Below are 21,396 nucleotides of genomic sequence, written 5' to 3'. Positions count from 1 at the left end.
AGCAAGTTGACTAAAGATTGTGGTAAAATGGTAAATTCTTCTTCCTCATTGTCTAAAATTTTGAATTTGAGCTTTACGAATAAATTCGTTTTGATAAAAAAGCATTTTATCATTAAAAATTATATTTTTCCCGGTGAATATGCGGATAAGTTGAGTCCAAAATATTATGTCGCTTGTTGACTTTGTGAGTGTCCAATGGTGTTATACATAAAGTAAAAGATCTCTTGGTTATAATGAAGGGAGATCATAGTTTATAAGTGGACCTCGGGATTATCAAAATTGATCCTCATTCATAAGTGGATTAATTAATTAATGCCTAAATTAGCTTAAAAGCCATGTATTTTACGATGGGTTTTGCAATTTCAACTGAACTGTTGTTTTTAGTTTGAACTTTGAATTATGTGCGTATATATATATATATATATATATATATATTAGACTTATTTTAACTCATAATTATAAGTTAGTCTCTTCCATCTTATTCAAACCGTAGGTCTATTCACAACATTCTCCTATTCCAGTACAATAGTCGAAACTATACCTAAAAAATGCACTAAAATAACTTAGCTAAATCTTTTATTTTCTTGTCGCACTGTCCCAACAAAAGGTTGTCGCCAATAACCACAAGCACATGGCTATGGATCTAGCATCTATAGCTCATTGAATTATTGAACTTCTCTTAAAAAAGAAAAAAATAGTATGATTTATACTACTTTGTACGTCTATTAAATTGCCAGTACACATTTTCTATCTAGAATCTTTCAATTTTTATAACCGAAATGAGATATTTAATTAAGAGGTAATTTTTTTATATAAAAAATCTGTTTCATCATGTTCTTGATGTTAACTAAGTTTTCATTTTACAACTTCACACTATTTTAACACGAAACATGACGATCACCTTAACCATGTGATTACCTACCCAAACAAAACATAATTAATATTGTTGTGATATAAAGATGTTATTAAGAGTTAGTTAGAGTGTGAGGGTAGAATGATCAGTTGTGATAGTTAGTTATAATAACTTTCAGTTAGTTAGTTAGAAAGAATTAGTTACTAACTAAGAAGGAAGATATGCAGCATATCTTCTCTTGTACAAGCTAACTCATTCAATCAATGAAGGATGAAAGTTCTCTAAGAATAGTTTTCTCTTCTTCTTCATTTCATTGTTTGTGGTTTTCTGCATTTACCTTCATGGTATCAGAGCCATCACAATGATTACTGTGAAAGACAATTTGGTTAAAGGATCAAAGAATCAAGTCATGCATATGCCTTGATAGTAGGAGATGAAAGTCAGAAGGCTATTGTCACTTAGCTCTAACAGTCTAAGAATGACTAGTGTGAGTAATAGTATTGGGTTGAACTCAGGAAGTATGAATCCTCTTGCTATGTACTCAAACATTAGTAATAGCTTAGGAGTTGATAGCAGTTCAGGGGTATCTCAAAGGTTCAAAAGAAACTCTATATTGGTGTGTGACTTTTGTAAATGCAAAGGACACAACAAGAAATTCTGTTACAAGATAGTAGGATATCCTCAAGATTTTAAGTCTAAAAAAAAAATCTAATGGAAACCCAGCCTACAATGCAAATGACACTAGCTATCATAGTCAAACTCAATCTGGACAAGCTAACTTTTCTTATGGCATGAGCACTAATGTTCTTGTACCTGAAGGAAAAGGTAAACATTCTTATCATACTAATGCAGTTGAGACAACTGAGGCATTCAGAAACAAGCAGGTGAGTCAAGCTAAAAGGGAGGTGAAACAACTGTTGCAGGGATGCACATTCTCAGAAGAGCAATATGATCATATTGTTAAAATGCTTAATCAAAAGACAGAATCATCTATAAATACAACATGTAAAGCTCTATTTGTATCTGAAAATAGTGAGATTTGGATTATAGATACCGAAGCAACAAATCATAGGGTGTCTAGACTAGATATATTGGCCAAAAATTCTGTAACAAAACTTGATATTCCCAAAGATGTATTCTAACCAAATGGTGGTACTACTCAAGTCACTCATATTGGTTCTTGTAATTTGTCAGCAGAAAGTGTCATTACAAATGTATTTCATTTACTAGATTTTAAGCATAACTTGATGTCTGTAAGCAAGATCACAAAGAAATTAGGATGCTCAGTTTTTGTGTTTTCCAGGAGCTTTACAGTGGGAGGTGGCCTGTATCTGCTGTTGAAAAGGTTGATTCATAAGGCTGATTTTGATGAAGAGAAGTCTACAGTAGTTGTTAATTAAGTACATTCAGGTGTTAAAGAACAAGATATGAAATTATGGCATCAAAGATTAGGCCATGTGTTTCCTATAATACTCACTAGGATATTTGCTATGAACAAACAAAGTATGTGTAAGGTTTCTAAGTGTTTAGTCTGTCCCTAGGCTAAACAGACAAGACTTGTATTTTCTTCTAGTAGCATAAAAAATTGTGAATGCCTTGATTTGATACATGTTGATTTATGGGGTCCTTATCATACTACCACTTTTGATGGCAACAAATACTTTCTTACAGTTGTGGATGATTTTTCAAGAATGACTTGGTTGTTTTTGCTGAAAAATAAGTCTGATATGTGTGTCTCTCTTAAAGTATTTCTTCAATATGTCAAAACTCAATTTGAGAAGTCTATTAAGGTAATTAGGTCTGATAATAGTATAGAATTTGTCAATTCAGTGTGTGATACTATGTTCAAGGAGTTGAGAATCATTCATCAAAGAACTTGTCCATACACTTCATAACAGAATGGAGTGACAGAGAGAAAACATAGACATTTGCTTGAGGTGACAAGAGCACTAAAGTTTCAGGCTAAAATTTCTTTAAAGTTTTAGGGTCATTGTGTACTTGCAGCAGCCTACCTCATTAATAGATTACCTAGTCGTGTACTTAATTATCAAACTCCTTATAAGAAACTTTATGGTTCCAAACCTGTTCTGACTCACTTAAGAACTATTGAATGTTTGTTCTTTGCCACAAATCTTACTGAGCATAATAAACTGATGCCCAGATCCAGGTCAACACTCCATATGGGATACTCAGAGGTGCAGAAGGGTTATGTTTTGTTTGATCTATCTACTAGATCATTTTTTATTAGTAGAGATATTATATTGAGAGAGAATTTATTCCCTTTCTCTCAGTTACATAGTTCTAAGCCACAACCAGTGTTTACAGACACATTGCTTGGGTTAGAGGTACTGTTTCCAAAATTTACTCAATCAGTTTCTGAGTCTAACATTCCTGCCCAAGCACCAAATGTATAAGTGGATCCTACATCAGTTGAGCCTACTGGTGTTGAACTGGAGAATAACTGAATTGAGGATGATTATGAGCCTACTCATTCAGCTGTTGAATCTCTGACTGAAGCTTTAGTTCCCACTACTCAAGAAGGTTCAAGTCCATCTCCTATCTATCAGGACAAAGCACACTCCTACTTGGTTGAAATACTTTGTGTCTCTTCACATTAATAAGAAAGTTCAATATCCAATGACAAATTACATGAGATATGCACACTTATCTCCTACTTATCAATGTTATATTGCAGCAACTTCCATCATTAAGGAACCTACCACTTATTCAGAGGCAGTGAAGGACAAAAGATGGGTGGATACTATGCAAGCTAAAATTGAGGCCCTTGAAAACAATAAGACATGGGAGGTTACTGAGTTACCACAGGGTAAGGAACCCATTGGTTGTAGATGGATCTATAAGGTTAAGTATAAGTCAACAGGGGAAATAGAGAGATTCCAGGCTAGATTAGTTGTTAAAGGCTATAGTCAACAAGAAGGCATAGATTATAAAGAAACATTCTCACCCGTGTTTAAGATGATTACAATGAGATCTATTGTGGCATTTGCGGCCTCTAGAAAATGGCATATTCATCAGAAGGATGTGTTTAATGCCTTTCTACAAGGTGATCTAGAGGATGAAATCTACATGCAACTGCCTCAAGGCTTTGTCAGTCAAGGAAAGAAGGTATGTAGATTGACAAAGTCCTTATATGGACTGAAACAGGAACTAAGACAATGGAATCATAAACTTGCTGAAGCTCTCATCAAACTGAAGTTTAGGTAAAATCAATATGATTATTCTTTATTCATCAACAAGTCAGAGGAAGGGATCATCATTGTACTTGTATATGTAGATGATATGTTAGTGACTAGTAGCAGTTTGAAGTTAATAGAAGAAACAAAGAAGGCCCTACAACAATTATTTAAGATGAAAGATTTAGGTGACTTAAAGTACTTCTTAGGTATTGAGTTCACTAGATTATCAGAAGGTATACTGATGCACCAAAGAAAATACACTCTTGAACTTATAGCTGAAGCTGGAATGTCAGCAGCCAAGCCTGTAGGAACTCCCATTGATATCAATATCAAATTAACCTCTAAGAAGTATGATGAGCAAGTGAACAGAATCAAGAAAGTCTCAGATGATCCTTTGGTGGATCAAACAATGTATCAAAGGTTGATAGAAAAGCTATTGTATCTACAAATGACAAAACCTGATATATCCTTTAGTACTCAAACATTGAGTCAGTTCTTACAGCAGGCTAAAAAGTCTCATATGGATCCTGCATTAAGAATCGTTAGATACCTAAAGAGACAACCTAGACAAGGGCTGTCACTATCAAGTGGTTTAGATAATTTGGTTACTATATTTTATGATGCTGACTGGCCTTCATGTCCACTTACCAGGAGATTTGTAACGGGTTACATGATAAAGCTTGGTGGTTCTATGGTGTCTTGGAAAGCAAGAAAAAAATCACTGTGTCAAGGAGTTCAACAGAGGTTGAATATAGAAGTCTTGCCTCGACTGTATCTGAATTAGTGTGGCTTATAGGGATGTTAAAAGAGGTTGATGTTGAAATACAAGTACCAGTTCAAGTGTATTGCGGTAGCAAGGCTGTCATCTAGATTGCAACAAATTCAGTGTTCCATGAGAGGACCAAACACATAGAAATAAATTGTCATTTTATAAGAGAAAGAATACAATAAGGGCTAATCAAAGTGAACTATCTTTCTACTACAGAACAACTGTCTGACATACTGACAAAAAGGCTGTCTAGACCACAACATGAACATCTTCTATCAAGGCTAGGAGTTTTAAGCATTTTTGCACCTCCTAGCTTGAAGGGGAGTGTTGTGATATGAAGATGTTATTAAGAGTTAGTTAGAATGTGAGGGTATAATGGTCAGTTGTGATAGTTAGTTATAACAACTTGTAACAACCTTTAGTTAGTTTGTTAGAAAGAATTAGTTACTAACTAAGAAGGAAGAGCTATATATGCAACATATCTTCTTTTGTACAAGCTAACTCATTCAATCAATGAAGGATGAAAGTTCTCTAAGAATAATTTTCTCTTCTTCTTCATTTCATTGTTTCTGGTTTTCTGCATTTACCTTCAAATATGAGCTTTTTACTTATGCCTAATGTTTTGAAAAAGTAAGTTGAAGGCGTGCTGCTACATTACAGATGTATATTCAAACTATAAGAAAAACTTAGAAGGGGGTTGAATATGCAATTTGGAGTTTAAATTAGATTTTTTTTTTTTTATGAAATATGATTTGCTTATTTTGTAAGATTATATAAGGGCAGAAAACAGTTTTTCACAAATTGTAAGATGTTCATGTATTATGAGAAAAAAATTATAACTTATATGTCCAAACAAAACTTTTTCAACTTCAAATTAACATGACTTCAAATCACGATTTGATTTAACGACCAAACATGCATAATAGTACAAAAGCAAATTATTTCAATTCCTTTCTCAAATTCTCGACAATGGAAAATTGCACACAAGGGTTAATAAGAACTGTAAGGTAAATATAATGAAACGCCTGTGATTTCCTAAATGATAAAAAAATATTTAAATTATGCATATTTTTTGGATATAAAATTCAATTATATATTCCTCGAAAGAAACAAGAAATTGATTTCAGCATATCATGTTGTTGACGGCAAATCCATAGGCACTCCCGGCCACAACTTGCCGTCTTCAATTTATTTAATTTTATATCATTTATTTTAATCATAAATATTACAACATAATTTAATTTTATTAATTAATCACACGATAAATATGAATTGTTGAACGTTACTCCATTGAAATGCACAAAGTAATATTTTTTTTTATAATAGAATAGGGGATTCTTCTCAAAATAAAAAGAAAATTCTAAAATATGACTGAAGGATTTATTTTTCTATTTATTTATTTTTTGTTTGGTACTACTGGACTAGTAGTTGAATTAAAGCAGGTGCACTTAACGTCTTAATTAAGTGAAATTAAAGTTAATTAATTACTAGCAACAAATTAAAACCCCCAGAAGAAACCCATAAACAGTTGACACCCAAACCCCATTGTCACTAAAAAATTTCAGTTTCCCAAAGTATATGAGATTCTTGGCTTCTTCTGTCTTCTTCCTCAGCTCACTCCTCCTCCACCATTAGAGTTCACCCCCACCCCCACCCCCACCCCACCCCAACCACTGAAATCTCTTGGAAGTCACAGATCTATCATTTTATTTAAGCCCCACCCAATAACTCATAAATCCTCATTAACATACTAGTTAACTCATATTCTTGATTTTTCTTTCACTTACCAATATGAACAAGAATCGTACTCGTTTAATTTCTTCTAGATCTTTACACATCATTTGCACCTACAATCTCTAGCATTCATAAAAATCTTGTCTTTTTTTTATTGTTTTTTGTATTCATAAAAATCTTGTCTTTTTTTTTATTGTTTTTTTTATTTTGTTTTGTTTGCTGCAATTAAATTTGATTATGCTATATGGGTATGATGAAACGGACAATGCGGCCATTGTTCAGTGTATTACTGCTGATTGCAGTGGCGGCTACACTTGCTGTTCGAATTACCCTTCGTTACAGCTCTATTGAGCTGAAAAATGAATACCCATTTGCTGGGAAGGTTAAAAAACCAGTACTGAATGAGACACTTTTGAAATATGCATCTATTGATATTGGGGAACCCCGGTTGAAGAAAGAGGTTGAGGAGTTATTGGAAGGGAATTTCAGAGGACACAATCGTCATAGATCATTTCTGTCTTCTGGGAAATATCGCATGGATACTAGGCCGAGGACAGCTAGAGGGGTATCGGTGCAGCTCCGGTCACCGGAGTTTTATCGCCTTTGGCAGAGGTTTAGGAGGAATTTGCAAGATTGGTTCAGAAATAGGAAGCTTCCTAAGGATGTGATGGTTGATTTGGTGAGTACAGTTAAGGTTCCAATTGATAGACATAATGGTAAAGTGGGATCAGAGGAGAGGTATAAATCATGCGCTGTTGTAGGAAATAGTGGGATTTTGTTGAAGAGTGTGTATGGAGAGTTAATTGATAGTCATGAAGCTGTAATTCGATTGAACAATGCAAGAACTGGGGGGTTTGAACATAGAGTAGGTTCAAAGACTACTCTTTCATTTGTGAATAGTAACATTCTGCATCTTTGTGCAAGGAGGGAAGGTTGTTTTTGCCATCCATATGGACTGAATGTGGCTTTAGTAATGTATATATGTCAGCCTGTGCATTTCTTGGATTACATGGTGTGTAATTCTTCACACAAAGCACCATTAATTGTCACTGATACGCGTTTTGACATGTTGTGTGCTAGGATTGTGAAGTATTATTCGTCGAAACGGTTTGTGGAGGGAACTGGGAAGCCTCTTCAAGAATGGGCTCCTGCTCATGATGGAGCTAATTTCCATTACTCTTCTGGTTTGCAAGCTATCATGCTTGCTTTAGGTGTTTGCGAGAATGTTAGTATTTTTGGATTCGGGAAATCTGCTTCAGCTAAGCATCATTATCATACAAATCAGAGGGCTGAGCTGAAGTTACATGACTACGAGGCAGAGTATGATTTCTACCGCGATTTGGTGGAGAGACCTCAGGTAATACCATTCATCTCGGAGAAGTTCAAGTTTCCTCTTGTTTCTATATACCAGTGACCTTTCCACTCCTTTATAGTGAGAGATTGATAGATTATATGTTGAGTACACTCTTTTCTGTTATCTTGTATCAGTATTCTTCCACGGGTAAGACAAGGAGGAAATGTTGTCAAATTGTAATTGTAGGTTATGCAGGTTGTTTGGGATACAACTCAATTGTATAATTAAATCACAAACATGAATGAAATCTTTGTTATATTTCTTGCTATTTAAGTAAATTGTTCAATGAGTTGCACCATTTGGTCTTTACTACTACAGGATTTTCAAAAACCATATTGGCAGACAAATAAAAGCGGACTTAGCTTCAATATGAAATGCCAAACAATGGCATTGTTGTGTACTCTATACAACTTGTTCTTGGGACACTGTTATGTACAAACTAGACTCAAGTTATATGTCTCCTTATTCATGTTGGCTGGAAAAAAACTGTGGTATGAAGGTTTATTTCTACCAATTGATTGATAATTTATGTACTCAGCACTGAAATCTATCAGTAGCACGTTTCTTAGATCCATGTGCTGCAAAGCTCCCATAGAGACAAGGGCAAGATTGATTAAAGCTTTCATGAAGACCAACCATATATTGCTGGATTTTTCTTGAGAAGGTAAGTGACTGTTTTATTGCAGAAGTTAGACCAGCTCTAAGATAGTAGAGATCTGTTAAAGAAGTTGGATTCCATGTATCTAAAAGATATGAGCTGATAAGCTAATAAAATCTACCATTTACTCTTCTCTGTATAACCATATCATGCTGGATTTTGATACTATCTACCTATGTTTGGGTGTGCATTGTTCTCTTGGAGGTTGCCTATTTGTCTTTTCTTTCCCTGTTGTCGTTAAGTTGGCTGTTAACTATGTCTTTTGTACCGAGTAGGTGCTTTACATTTTGATGGGAATTGTCTATTCTCTGTTTTGTTAGTTGTATATGGAATGTCACCACAAAAAGATTGCTTTATTAGAATATCTCTTGTTCCGAAAGTATCTACAACTGATATCAATCCAAGAAGTGGATGTTTCGTATTGCATTGTTCTCTGTTCCTCTGTTATATACTGCTCAGTGTAGAGTGTCAGCCCCCACAAAAAAAGGGGAAAAAGAAAGAGAAAGAACTCAAGACAGATGAGAGAGTATTTGCTCTCCCACGGGCCTCCTCAAGTGTTGAGACAAAGCATGAAAGGGTTTTACTTATGTTTCTCTGTTTTAGCATCTAGTCGCTCTTTCTATTTATTTACTTCTCGAGCAAACAGGTTTTGTCAGCCATGAAAACACTGCGGTACAGATACCCTAGTCGCATTCCTACAAATTTGACTATTATTTTGGACGGTCATAGTTGAAGCAAAGAAACACCCCACTACATAACACTAAACACTTGCAATTGTTTGTTCAGCTTTACACGAGAACTTTAACAGATTCACATTAGCCTCATTTAAGTATGATACCAAGCAAAAACATGTAGCATCCTTTAACCAAACAAAGCTACTATAATCCCTTTAGAACCCTGATAAGTGAAGGCCGAATATCTATGTAAACACTATTCTGGTTTTGAAATTAGTTGTCCTTTTGCATTTTGTCCTGAATGCTTGGGCTCAGCTGTATTGTACTTTACGTCCTGTTCCTCAAACTTCACTGCCATCTAGAACCTTATGCTCACCTATAGAAAACAGAATATGGAAAAGGTCAATGAACCAATTTAGAATCTTTAAATCTCAAGACAATTTTGTTTGTCCTTAACATTGTTAAGAAATATTTTTTAGATCACAAACTGCATATTCGTTGTATTCAAGTGGAGTATCTTTGTGCACGGCCGGAATCAGCCAACTATGTGGTACTATGGTATCATCATTATAGACAAAATGCCCCGAGTCGATGATATCATTTAACCCTTCCTAGACCCTTTGCTCCATTTGTCTTCTCTTCTGAGTATTTGGTGTTATCTATCCAATCTTAGGTACAAATAAGGTATTTCTTGTGAAACCTATGCTCAAAGTTGTGATAACTCTTTGATTTCTTCTCCAATTGAAGCAATAGCCAAAACAAAGAAACATTTCTAGCCAATTAATAGTTGTGAGACGTATCTAGCAGCTTCCGTTAGACCATCCAAAAGACCACAAATATTCCAAACTGAATGCATACTAAAAAACATAACAATGCTCTGTACTACTGTTAGACTTGTTTCATCCTCATGCAGGTCATGGGCAGACAAGTGTATTAGATGGAGCTTACATAGATCTCATCACAAGGAAAGACGATGATTGTAGCAGCTGAAGTATGTGCGGAAAATCATTTGGTCGAAGTTAGTTAGGACTTGTGCCAGCTGAGGTGTAAGTTTGTATATATGAATTGAGTGCTTGCAACTATGGTAGTTAGAAGCAATTTTGCCTTGTATATACATGATGGTTGTTGTACACAAAATATGAGGAGAATGAAGTTGCAATCACAACATATTACTCTTTTCTCTTGCTATTTGCTTTTGATTGCAGTTTTTTTGTGAGAATTTCACATGGTTACAGACTCTATAGAATCAACCAATGCATCTTCGTGTGATAGCGATTCATATGTACTGGTATCTTCACTCAAAATGTGTGGAAAAGATTTATGCTGTAGCTATACATTATATAGAATTACAAAGATATGGTAGATATTTATAATCCCAAAGATGCTACTACAATCCCACAAGATATTCTAATTGATTTACAATAATTAAGAACAAATCTAATCATTAAAGAAGGCTAACTAATCTTCCTAACTCATGCTAACATCTTCTTGTTCTCTCTCGGTTTTGCTTACGATTCAGTTTCTGAGTTTGAATGATTGAATTTAAGTTCTCCAAGTTTAGACAATCAGATTCGTTAATTGTATATCTCATTTCTGTATAATCAAATAACGTGGCTTCACTTTAGTTTCATTATCAATTTTCAATTGCTGTTCCAGATAGAATCTGAGCATTTCTTCTGAAATTTTTTGATAAGCTATGGCTTTAAACAGTGAAACAAGCACTGATCCATCAAAAACTTTTCCCTACATTCTGATAACCCAAAAATTGTATAGAATCAGTGTTTGATGAAAGTGGCTATGGTTGCTGGAAAAAGGTTGATCATAATTGCTTTATCTGCTAAGAACAGAGGATAAGGGCGGGGAGCAAAAAGAGACCAGGAGAATGATACATTTGAATCAACGAGCAGACCAGAAGAATGAAACATTTGGATCAACGAGTAGATCAGAAGAATGATACATTTGGATGAACAAGCTTTTTCAGCCCAAAAATCCATGAACATCTACTCTATATGTATATTTAAGGGATCTCCTTATACATATAAAAACTTTTTATGGAATAATATGGTCGGCTAGCCGTAGCCGCATGTATCAACTATACTCAATGCTGGAATTCTGTTGGATTAGATCATTGGAAAACTTTTGGACCTCACGAAAAGGGCTCTAAGCTCTTCTCATGAAGCTACCGCTCTCCACACCGACCAAAATACAACCTACTTTGATTCGAAAGAAAGGCGAACGATTTGGTAACAAGCAAATGGTTTGTTCCCATCAGCAATTGAATCTTCTCGAGTCAGAAGTAAATTAATCTACTTGTCGAACACTTAATAAGCAAAAGAAATTTTAAAAATTCCCAGAAAGCTTCCAAATTTTAGCTAAGTATAACATAGAGTAATTTTAAAAGAAAAAAAATAATAAAATAAAGGGGCAAATTTGGACCTTTTGCTGACGTCCTTTACACAAAAATTGAAATATCCGTTATGACAAGTTTTGGATTGGATCAGAACACACTGCGATCTACATTGGAGCTCCATTAGAATCAAGATCAAACAGGAGACTACTTAATAATAAGAAAGATATCAATAGCTCAAAAGTATAACAAATGATAATTTTAAAACATTTCTAATAGTAAAGGAATAAATTTCCAATGTTAATTTGTTCAGCAAAAGTCATTTAAAAAATAAATTAAGCGGAACTAAAAGTTAAAATATCATGTCTCATCGTTACATGCCACACAATTTCTTGAAGAAAAGTAAAGTCAAGCGACTCCATCATATGTTTTAAGGAAATGTACATATACTTGTAGTATCAAGTATACAAAAACCCAACGCAAACTAAATATTAATTAATATCCAATAAGCTCGAGCCAAGATATTAAACTAGAGAAATGGGAACCAGGTTCTTTTATATTTCTTCCGACAAAACATAGTGGAGAATTACCCCTTCTTCTTGACCAATATTTTCAAATTTAGAGAAAAAGAGAACCAAAAATAAATTTTAAAAACTTTTATATTTAGCAATTTTGTTTAGTTTCATTAGATTCAGATTTAGTCAAGCCCACTCCAATACAAATTAAAATCTTCTCATTCCAATTGAACATAATATTACTTTGTTAATTTGGACATGGTGTGAATATCTGGTCGGATTCACTGTTTGTTTTTCCTAGTTGGTATATATATGCACAGATTATAAACTACTGACCATGCACAATGGTTATATATATATAATTACATATTATACATGGACGTATTATATATATGCTCTAACTATCTTTAATTTAAACAATTGGGTAAACGACTATTTAAATTAATTCTTCCTAATTTAATTTTTAAAATTTCGTTGATGTTAATATTGAGAATCAAAGTCTTGTATGCAAAGACTGTATCATCAACATTCAACGTTGAGTCGTTAGTCTCTTTAGGGTAATCATGCTCTTGCAAATTAGAAGTTGTGGTCCAGCAATTAATGATATGATTCAACCCCTAACATAGGGTTAAAATTACACACAAGAAGAGAATACATTTCTTTAGTTGAGACCTCCAAATTGGACTAGGAAATGTATTACTATATATATAATCTGTTCAACTTCCCCAACTAAGGTGTGAAAATTCTGAAAAAATAAAAAGTAAGTACACACTAGCTAGTGGCTGACATATATATATATATATATATATATATATATATATATATGTTGGGACTTAATTGGTAGTATCCCAAACTCCTAATATGCAGGCAAAAGTTTCCCACTTTGACAGATTTTCGTTGATACCACTAGATTGTAAGTTTTGATTCGCGAGAAAAATGAGCATCAAAAGCTAATTAGTTTGCTTAGTCATTTTATGTACGTTCATAAATCATCAAATAAATCTACGAAAAATGGAAAAAGAAACCTGGAGTGGTGGCCGATGGGGGTTATGGAGCTGTCCATTTTTACCCCTGGCTCTACTCTACCGTTTAAATCTAGATTTTTTTTTTGAAGACGCGATTCATTAAAAGAAAAGTATGTCTCATCTAATAGCTAGATAAGACATCAGATAAAGAAAATAAAAATTCCCCATGCAAAAGGGCATGTGAGAGCAACATAATTTATGAATGTATTTTTCGAACACTTTATACTTTTAGATGAGATAAATCTGTTACACAATTAAACAGAATTAATTAAGGTCCAAATCATTCTGCATTATGATAGTCATTACCAATATTATTATATGTGTACTATCTACTCTTCGAATTTCTTCTGAGTCCCAAGTTTGTTTTTTTGGTTGGGGGGTATAATTGAAACTGAGGCACAAGCAATATAATTGAACTCAACTCATTATACTATGGAACACTACAAGTTAGCAATGAAGCTGATAAATTTTCTCCAATAAACCTATTAGCTAAGTAGCACAGCCAAGGAGAAAATTCACCTGCTTCATGTACTTTAATGTTTTATAAGGTCATCACCCTTATTGTTACAATACACAAAATTAGTAAAACAAATAATATAAAACCATATATATCTAAGTAATACTACTTATTAATGATCACCACCATGCTAATGCTCCTCAACATACCCCTCCCTTCCTGAGAATTTTTTGTTGTTGAGCAATTGCCAGGGCTGCACCATCCATCAAACACACACACCCACACACACAAAAAAAGAAGAAGTAATATACACTCTCAGTATAAACAATTTTCACACAATCAGGTCATGTTTACCACTTGTACGTAGCAAACTTATCTTACTTCTAGATTTGAATGACCGGATGGTGTGAAGCAGTATTTATACTGACGATGTATAAAACTCAAACTCCCTAGCATAAACTCCAAGAGTAGTCAAGAATTTCATTTGAATTAGCAAGGGAGAAATTCTTGATTACTCTTGAAGAATAATTTTGAAATTTCCTCAATTAATGTCGTCGTCATCATCATCACTAGAACCACCAGTACTACTATTAATGCAATACTCCTTATAATTATCTTCAAATCCATCAAGAGAAGGGTGAGGAGAATGGCCTTTACCAAATGACCTAATATGATCTTTAAGTGACCTCTTGTGCTTAAAATCAGAACCACAAGTGCAATACCATAATTTCCCACAATTCTTCTCATGTGTCCTCCAATCTCCTTTCACTGCAAATGTCTTTCCACATTTCCTACAACTAAATGATTTTGTACCATGTTTCCTCTTGTAGTGTGTTTGAAGGGTTCTAAAATCCTTCAATGGCTTTGCCCTTGGATGGTTGATGTTGTTCTTGCAACCTTGAGCACAACAATAGCATGGTAGCCTTAGCATTGCTGCTGGTTGTGTTCCTCTAAGTGATTCTGGTCCTTTTCTGTATTCAGAACCATGCCCCCACATGTGCATCTGCAAATGTAGACGTTTTTCTAAAACTATCAGGTCACTTAAAAAATAATTTATAAATAATTGTTCATAAACATTGAGATTAGTAACATAGAAAATTGACCAATTAAAATGTATATATTAATGGACACAATCAATGTATATAAGTTAAACTCAGCTAGAAGAGTAAAACTCATGCTAGCTAATTAATGCACTTAATTCTCAATTTCTTTTCGAGTTTAAACTTCTATGAACTCAACATTGGAAATGAATATTAGATTTTATATTATCAGATCATCCAAAAGACAATTATAGATAATTGTTCATAATAAATGAAATGGAAAACTAAGTAACTTGCTATAATGGAATAAAAGCTATACACATTGATAGACACCATCAACGCATATAAGTTAAATCGTTTCCTATTCACTTTATTTTGTTGGAGTTGTTCTTTGGCACGTTAAAACCCTGTAATTGTATTAAAATTTTTTGTTAAATATGTATAAACATTTTGTTACAAACCCAATAACTAAAACGAGTTATGAGTTCGCTGACAAATTCAGAAGTGTTTTGGAATTACTTTCTCCATCCAACAATACTTGTTCATTATTGACTTTGCACAGTTCTTAAAAAACTATAAATAGAAGGATAATTTTACTACATGATCCTTCGAATATAATAAATACAATGTCTTGAAAAATGTAATAGAGAAATGACTACTAATTAATGATAAGGGTTAATTAGGAACTAAGTTAAAATTATCTCTTGATTTCATAAATTGGACAAGTATTGTTGGACATCTATTTTTAGTATAGTGGACAAGTAAAGATGGACGTAGAGAGAGTAGTAAAGAATTGCTAACGACAATGAGCATTTTTAAGAGTCCCACAAGAACAAATTAAAAGGACAAGTAAACAGGGATAAATAAAAGGAGAAAGAGATGAGACAACAGATCCATTTTCATTGATTTTATTCAGATTATGGGAATTAAAACAAATTCATATTATTACGTATGGAAAGAAAAAGAAGGAAAAAAGAGTTGTGGAGATGGATATATTCATTACTTTTTTACTTCTTTTTTTTTTGACAAAAGAAGATCCTTAACTTGGAAAAGTGATACTGTGCCACTGTGGTAGCTTGATTTTTATTATTATTTGCATTTAAGGTAACATTTAATTGTTTATGGAAACTCCAGCAATCAAATAAGAGCAATCTTAATGATTTTTCTTTATTAGAAAGAGTAATGATAAAATGTTTCACCTTCAAGAGCTTAGCTATCCAATTCAACACTATTTAACAAATGATAAAACGAGGAGCACTAAGAAGTAGGAATGATCATATATTTGACTAATAGGAGGTGCATGTGCTTGTCTAATACTTATGTTACAAAGTATTGGATATAATTAATGAGATGTGTGAAATTTCTGGGATGGACAACAACTATATACTCGGTGGATTTGAAAATAATAGTGTATATGCATACCTTATTCTTACTTAAAAATTAAAAAGTGCTAATATATTAAAAATATACAGAAAATAAAAGTCGACACACAAGATTGAAGAATTAATCACTTAGTTCAAGCATACTACGACAAAAAAAAAATTAACAAAAGATTTATAATCCTTCTCATGTATGGTTAGTTTTCATATTTGTTTTTTGGCATAGAGCTGTTTCTGATCCATTAAGTAGTTAGTATAAAGAAAATTGAAAGTGATTTTAGAATCTAGAGCCAATAGGTTCAAATGAAGACTAATGTTATTATATATATGTATATATAATTCCAACCGAAAGCAAAGAGTTCAGTTGATTCAACTGTATCCGCCCATCCTAATTAACTTCCCCTAAATGAAAGATGAGAAGAGAATTAAAAAAAATTGAGAAGCATGATGAAAAATTCATGAGACTAACCTGCATGTTGTTGTACCTATTAAAGGTCTTGTTACATATATTACAAGCAAATTGCATGGGACCAACAAGAATTTGAGCTGGTGTTGGGATCCAAAACCTACTCTCACTGTTGAAATTGCAACCCTTATTAATAATAGTACTACTATTTTTCTCCTTATTTTTTTCTTCCTTCTTGTAGCTAAAAGGCTTTGCTTCATCAACATCAGGAAGCCCTATATGCAAAGACACTCTAACTTTCTCCATATTTTCTTCCTTCATTTCATAATCTTCCTCCTTCTTCTCTTTTTTCAGATCGGTTAATTTGCTAAGAAGAGGCAAACATTGAATTTCTTGTGGATTGTAAAGGAGAGGAAGTTTCAAGAAAGTACTCATGGGATTTGTTGTCTCATGACTAATCAATATTTTTGATTGAGTGATGGTGGAGGAAGATGAAGAGGAGGGAGATGAAGAAGAAGTATTAGATGATGGTTTTAACCATTCAATGAAATTTGGAGTTTGAAAGCAAACATCCATGTCTTGATGAACATGAAAGTTAATATTTTTTATTCCCATCTTGAGAGAAAGAGAGAATTAATATGAACTCTCTCTTCAATTTGAGAGTTCTTCTCTTTGATGGTTAATTATGGTGACTTTTTATTTGGACTCTTATGTGGGAAAAGCTCCACTTTAAGGTTGATTTATGAAAAGTGGTTTGGTTTGTCTTTTAAGAACTTTTTGTTTTGTTTTCCTCTATTTTCTTCATTCATGAGGTTTTGGTCTCACATAGAAACGGTTGAAATGGGGGAAGGAGATGTTGGTTAGTGGTGGGGTTAGATAATGACATACAAATATGTGGCTCCCTATTGAAGGAGAATCCTATAATAGTTACTACGATTTAACTTTTATCTTGTAAATATTTTTTACACTATAGACATATATTCTATCTGAGTTTAAGTTATACCCATTATTAGTATAAAGAATTTTACACCATCAGGTTATATATTGTTTGTTGTTAGGGCAGGTAACATTTTAAGAAAACTTACCTGTAGTATATATATATATATATATATATATATATATATATATATATCCTTAGGGTGATATTCTTCAATAATATAAAATATTATTTATATTGATGGTGTATGTAACTTAAACTCATTTTAACTTATCGTGTTAGATTCATTATAATTATACTCTTAACGTTATTAATCATGTTATCATGAATGTTACATGTAGATATGTTTTACCTGATGTAATATTACGAGTATTTCGATAAATTTTTTGAGTTTTATAACTAAATTATTAAATGTATGAATATCTTATACCTGAACAATCATCAAATGTTTACCTACATATATATTAGTCGAAGTGTGTTAGATAAACATTTGGTGATAGTTCAGGTAGGAAACTTACAAACCTGATAGTTCAGGTGTATGGAACTCAAATATATGGAGATTTAAGTTTTGCCATGGTGGAATTATGTATCTACGTGGAGTCCCAATTTATTTTTATTTTTTAAAAAAAGAGTGTAGTGAGTGCACTATCATATATTAGTCAATGTGTGTTTCGATCAACATTTGGTGATAATTCAAATAGAAAACTCACACACCTAATAGTTCAAATATGAAACTCAAAACATCGGGATGCTTAAGATGTATTTTTGACCCTTTACTTTGTTACATTAAAATAGTTAGGTATTTTTTTTTTACCAGTCAAGTTTCTTTTTTATTGGTATACTTGTGTATTTTGGGGGTAGTTATATGCCGGGAGACTTTACTCATATGTAGTAAATAATTGATCTTGTACACCTTAATGCAACAATTAGAAGGTAGCTTAATTAGTCAATACCTAAAAAGAAAAACTAATCCATAAAATAGATGTATTAAATTCATATGCAGCAAAGACTGCAAACTAATATCAAGATATTCAAAAGAAGCTTCTGAGTCCTGAGTATATATAAAGGGAAACTTACATAAATCACATAGTGTAAATGGTTGATTATCATTTTTTTCTATCATTTTTTCAATTTATAGAAATCCCTTTAAAATATGGTAATCCGTATATATTAATTCAGTAATTTGGATACATTAATTCAGTAATTCGGATACATTAATTAGAGTTTTATGTATCAGTAGGTAATATTTAAAACATGATACATTGAACATATAGAGATAATTTATGAATCTAAATTAATGTATCCGGATTACTGAATTAATGTATCCGAATAAAAAGAAAAAAAAAATTAAAAATAAATAAAAAATATAATAAATAAAAGAATGTAATTAGATAATTTTTCCATATACAAATGCCATACATCCAGTTATTTCAATACTAAAAGCCAGAAACACACACACATATATAAGACAATAAATTATTGGTAAATTTATGTGATAAATATTACAGTCATACCTTTTTATAATAACCATCATCTAATAACATCATTTCATTACTATAACTATAGCGGTCAAGTTTCTTTTGAAATCAGAGTTTTCATTTAATGTTATTTTTATTTATGTTTTAGGAAAAAGGATTAAAATATCTTTAAATTATGTGAAATGAATAAAAATATACTTCACTTATTATTTGGTTCAAAAATGTTTTTGCTGTCAATACTTTGGTCCAAAAATGTCTTTGTTGTAAATAGTTTGGTTAAAAAATATCCCTATTGTTACTAAAGTTTCCTTTTTTAAATAAATATATTATTATTTTCTTTTTAAACTCATCTCATTACTAATAAGGATATTACTTTTAAGGAACCTTATTCTTATTTTCTTTCTTTTAAAATTACTTTAACTAATAAAATATAGGAAATAATTTTTTTCTTCTCAATATTATTTTATCAATTAAAATAAAATGACTTTATGTACCCCTTTAATGATAATATATGCCATATATATAAAATCATAATTCATAGTAAACTCACCATTAATTTTCATTTAGATAATAATAAAAAATAATTATAATAAAATAAGAAATATTTTTATTATTTATTTATTTAAATTAAAGTAGGATAAATATTTTCTAATAAAAAAATATTATTAGAAAAAAATGGGTTTAAAAATTAAATAAATAATATATTTATTTGGAAAGAAGCATTTTTGACCCATTAAGTAATAATAAGAACATTTTTGTTTATTTCACATAATTCAAGGGAATTTTTGACCCTTTTTCGTATTTTCTATAACAATATTTTACTATATGAGTCAAAAAATTACCTAAACAAATGATGTCATTGTAGAAAAGTTTGATTGTATATAATTCGTAATCCTGAAATGGTGATGAATCTATTATAGCTACAAGGGAAAAGTGGTTGATTTACCCTGAACTTTATTATATAGAGCTGATATACCCTCCGTTTAAAAACTAGCTCATATATACCCCTGCCGTTATTGAAATGATACATATATATCCCCACCGTTACAAATTATTTTTTACTAAATTAGAAATATTTTTTTTTACTAACCTATATATAGTCTTTTTCACAAATGAATTATTTTTGAAAAAATATATATACACATACATATATCCTTTTCTTCTAACGAAAGTGAAAAAAATATTTTTTATTAAAAAAAATAATACATATAGGGGCATATTTGATATTTCTCACACATAATTTATTTTTTTGATTCAACGGCTAATTTTAATTTATTATTTAGATGGTCAAGTTTATTTTTTTCACTACTTTTATTGTAAAATTCATTATACATGCCCCAATTTTTTTTATGTATACAAAAACTAAATTACAATATAACATCAAAAAAAATAAAATTAAATTACAATATAGCTGCAAAATAATTTTAAATTTTTTTCTTATTTTTTTCTCTTTTTTCCATTCACACTTTTTTTATTGCTCTTATATTTACACCAAAGAATGAAAAAATAAAAATAAAATAAGAATTAGAAACTGAAATAATAATAATTAAAGAAGTTAAAAAAAAATTATGTGTGAAAAAGATTATATATACCCCTAAACTTTGCTTAATTTTTTTTACATGTATGGGTATATAAATTTTTATTTTTTATTTTTTTACTTTCTCAAAAAAGATATATACCCATACATGAATTTTTTTAAAATTAAAAATTAAAAAATTAATTTTTTCACTTCCTTAAGATGAAATGGGTATTTATGAGCTATTTTAAATTTGTAACGATGGAGGTATATATGTGTCATTTCAATAACGGCAAAAGAATATTTTTAAACAAAGAATATATCAACTCCATGTCATAAAGTTCAGAAGTATATCAACCCCTTTGTCCTAGCTCCAATAAGCTACTTTTAATGCAAGTATTATTGTTGTAACTTTAATTTTATCTAGCCATAATTAAAAAGGTATCTCTCCGTTTTAATTTGAAATGGAAAGAGAACGCGGCGAAAGTTGCTTTGTCAAAATCATTATGACATTTTCTTAGAGCCACTTTGTGCCTTGTTACTTTCGAATTACGTCATAACCGGTTGTTTCCTGTTTTCAAAAAAGATGACCATATATACGTTTTTCCATTATGAATGACAGTTTTAGTGATATTGATCAATTTATTGTTATGCGATTAAGAAATCACGCATTCAAATTATAGAAATAATCTCTTTTTAGAAATACAAAGATTTTTATACAAAATTACTCTCGTAACAAGATTTTATAATTGAAGCTTTAACTAGTCGACGGATCAGTTGAGGTCTGGTCTAATAAAATTAATCGACAAGATATCATGAAACCGGATTTTCAGGAGATCAAAAAGAATTGTCACCTTTTCTTCTTTTTCTCTTTTTCTTTCTTAGTTTCTCATTATTGTCTTAACCTTTTCCTTTTGTAGTATTATTAACACTGTCTGATTCTCTTTTCTATTTCTTTGTTTTTTCCCCCTCAATCTAACCTTGAAAGAAAAGAAGTGTGAAACAGTACTTTTTGTATGGCTATTAATTCAATATTTTTTGTAATTACTTTACAGTG

The 21,396-nt window shown here is 31.7% G+C and overlaps 2 protein-coding genes across 6 annotated transcripts; one reads left to right on the top strand and one right to left on the bottom strand.

The window, feature by feature from the left end:
* Window positions 1-6,316: 6,316 nt before the first annotated feature.
* Window positions 6,317-10,404, top strand: LOC129901230 (beta-1,6-galactosyltransferase GALT29A). 5 transcript variants are annotated; one of them, XM_055976356.1, is made up of 3 exons: window positions 6,319-7,910; window positions 8,477-8,571; window positions 10,153-10,404. In XM_055976356.1, the coding sequence occupies exons 1-2, from the start codon at window positions 6,798-6,800 to the stop codon at window positions 8,522-8,524; spliced, it is 1,161 nt and encodes a 386-aa protein (XP_055832331.1). In that variant the 5' UTR covers window positions 6,319-6,797; the 3' UTR covers window positions 8,525-8,571; window positions 10,153-10,404. The 5 variants fall into 5 exon arrangements, 4 of the variants coding, with proteins under 4 accessions (XP_055832329.1, XP_055832331.1, XP_055832332.1 ...); XR_008769794.1 differs by having other exon boundaries at window positions 6,320-7,910; window positions 8,446-8,571; XM_055976354.1 differs by lacking the exons at window positions 8,477-8,571; window positions 10,153-10,404 and adding an exon at window positions 8,226-8,439 and having other exon boundaries at window positions 6,317-7,910.
* Window positions 10,405-13,532: 3,128 nt separating this feature from the next.
* LOC129899489 (zinc finger protein WIP3-like) lies at window positions 13,533-17,139 on the bottom strand. The gene is made up of 2 exons (XM_055974475.1): window positions 16,472-17,139; window positions 13,533-14,586 (listed from the first exon to the last, which is right to left on the bottom strand). The coding sequence occupies exons 1-2, from the start codon at window positions 17,021-17,023 to the stop codon at window positions 14,125-14,127; spliced, it is 1,014 nt and encodes a 337-aa protein (XP_055830450.1). The 5' UTR covers window positions 17,024-17,139; the 3' UTR covers window positions 13,533-14,124.
* Window positions 17,140-21,396: the final 4,257 nt, after the last annotated feature.

The sequence above is a fragment of the Solanum dulcamara genome, chromosome 8 (assembly GCF_947179165.1).
Source record: "Solanum dulcamara chromosome 8, daSolDulc1.2, whole genome shotgun sequence".
Lineage (NCBI taxonomy): Eukaryota > Viridiplantae > Streptophyta > Magnoliopsida > Solanales > Solanaceae > Solanum > Solanum dulcamara.
This window is presented reverse-complemented; position numbering and strand designations above follow the sequence as displayed.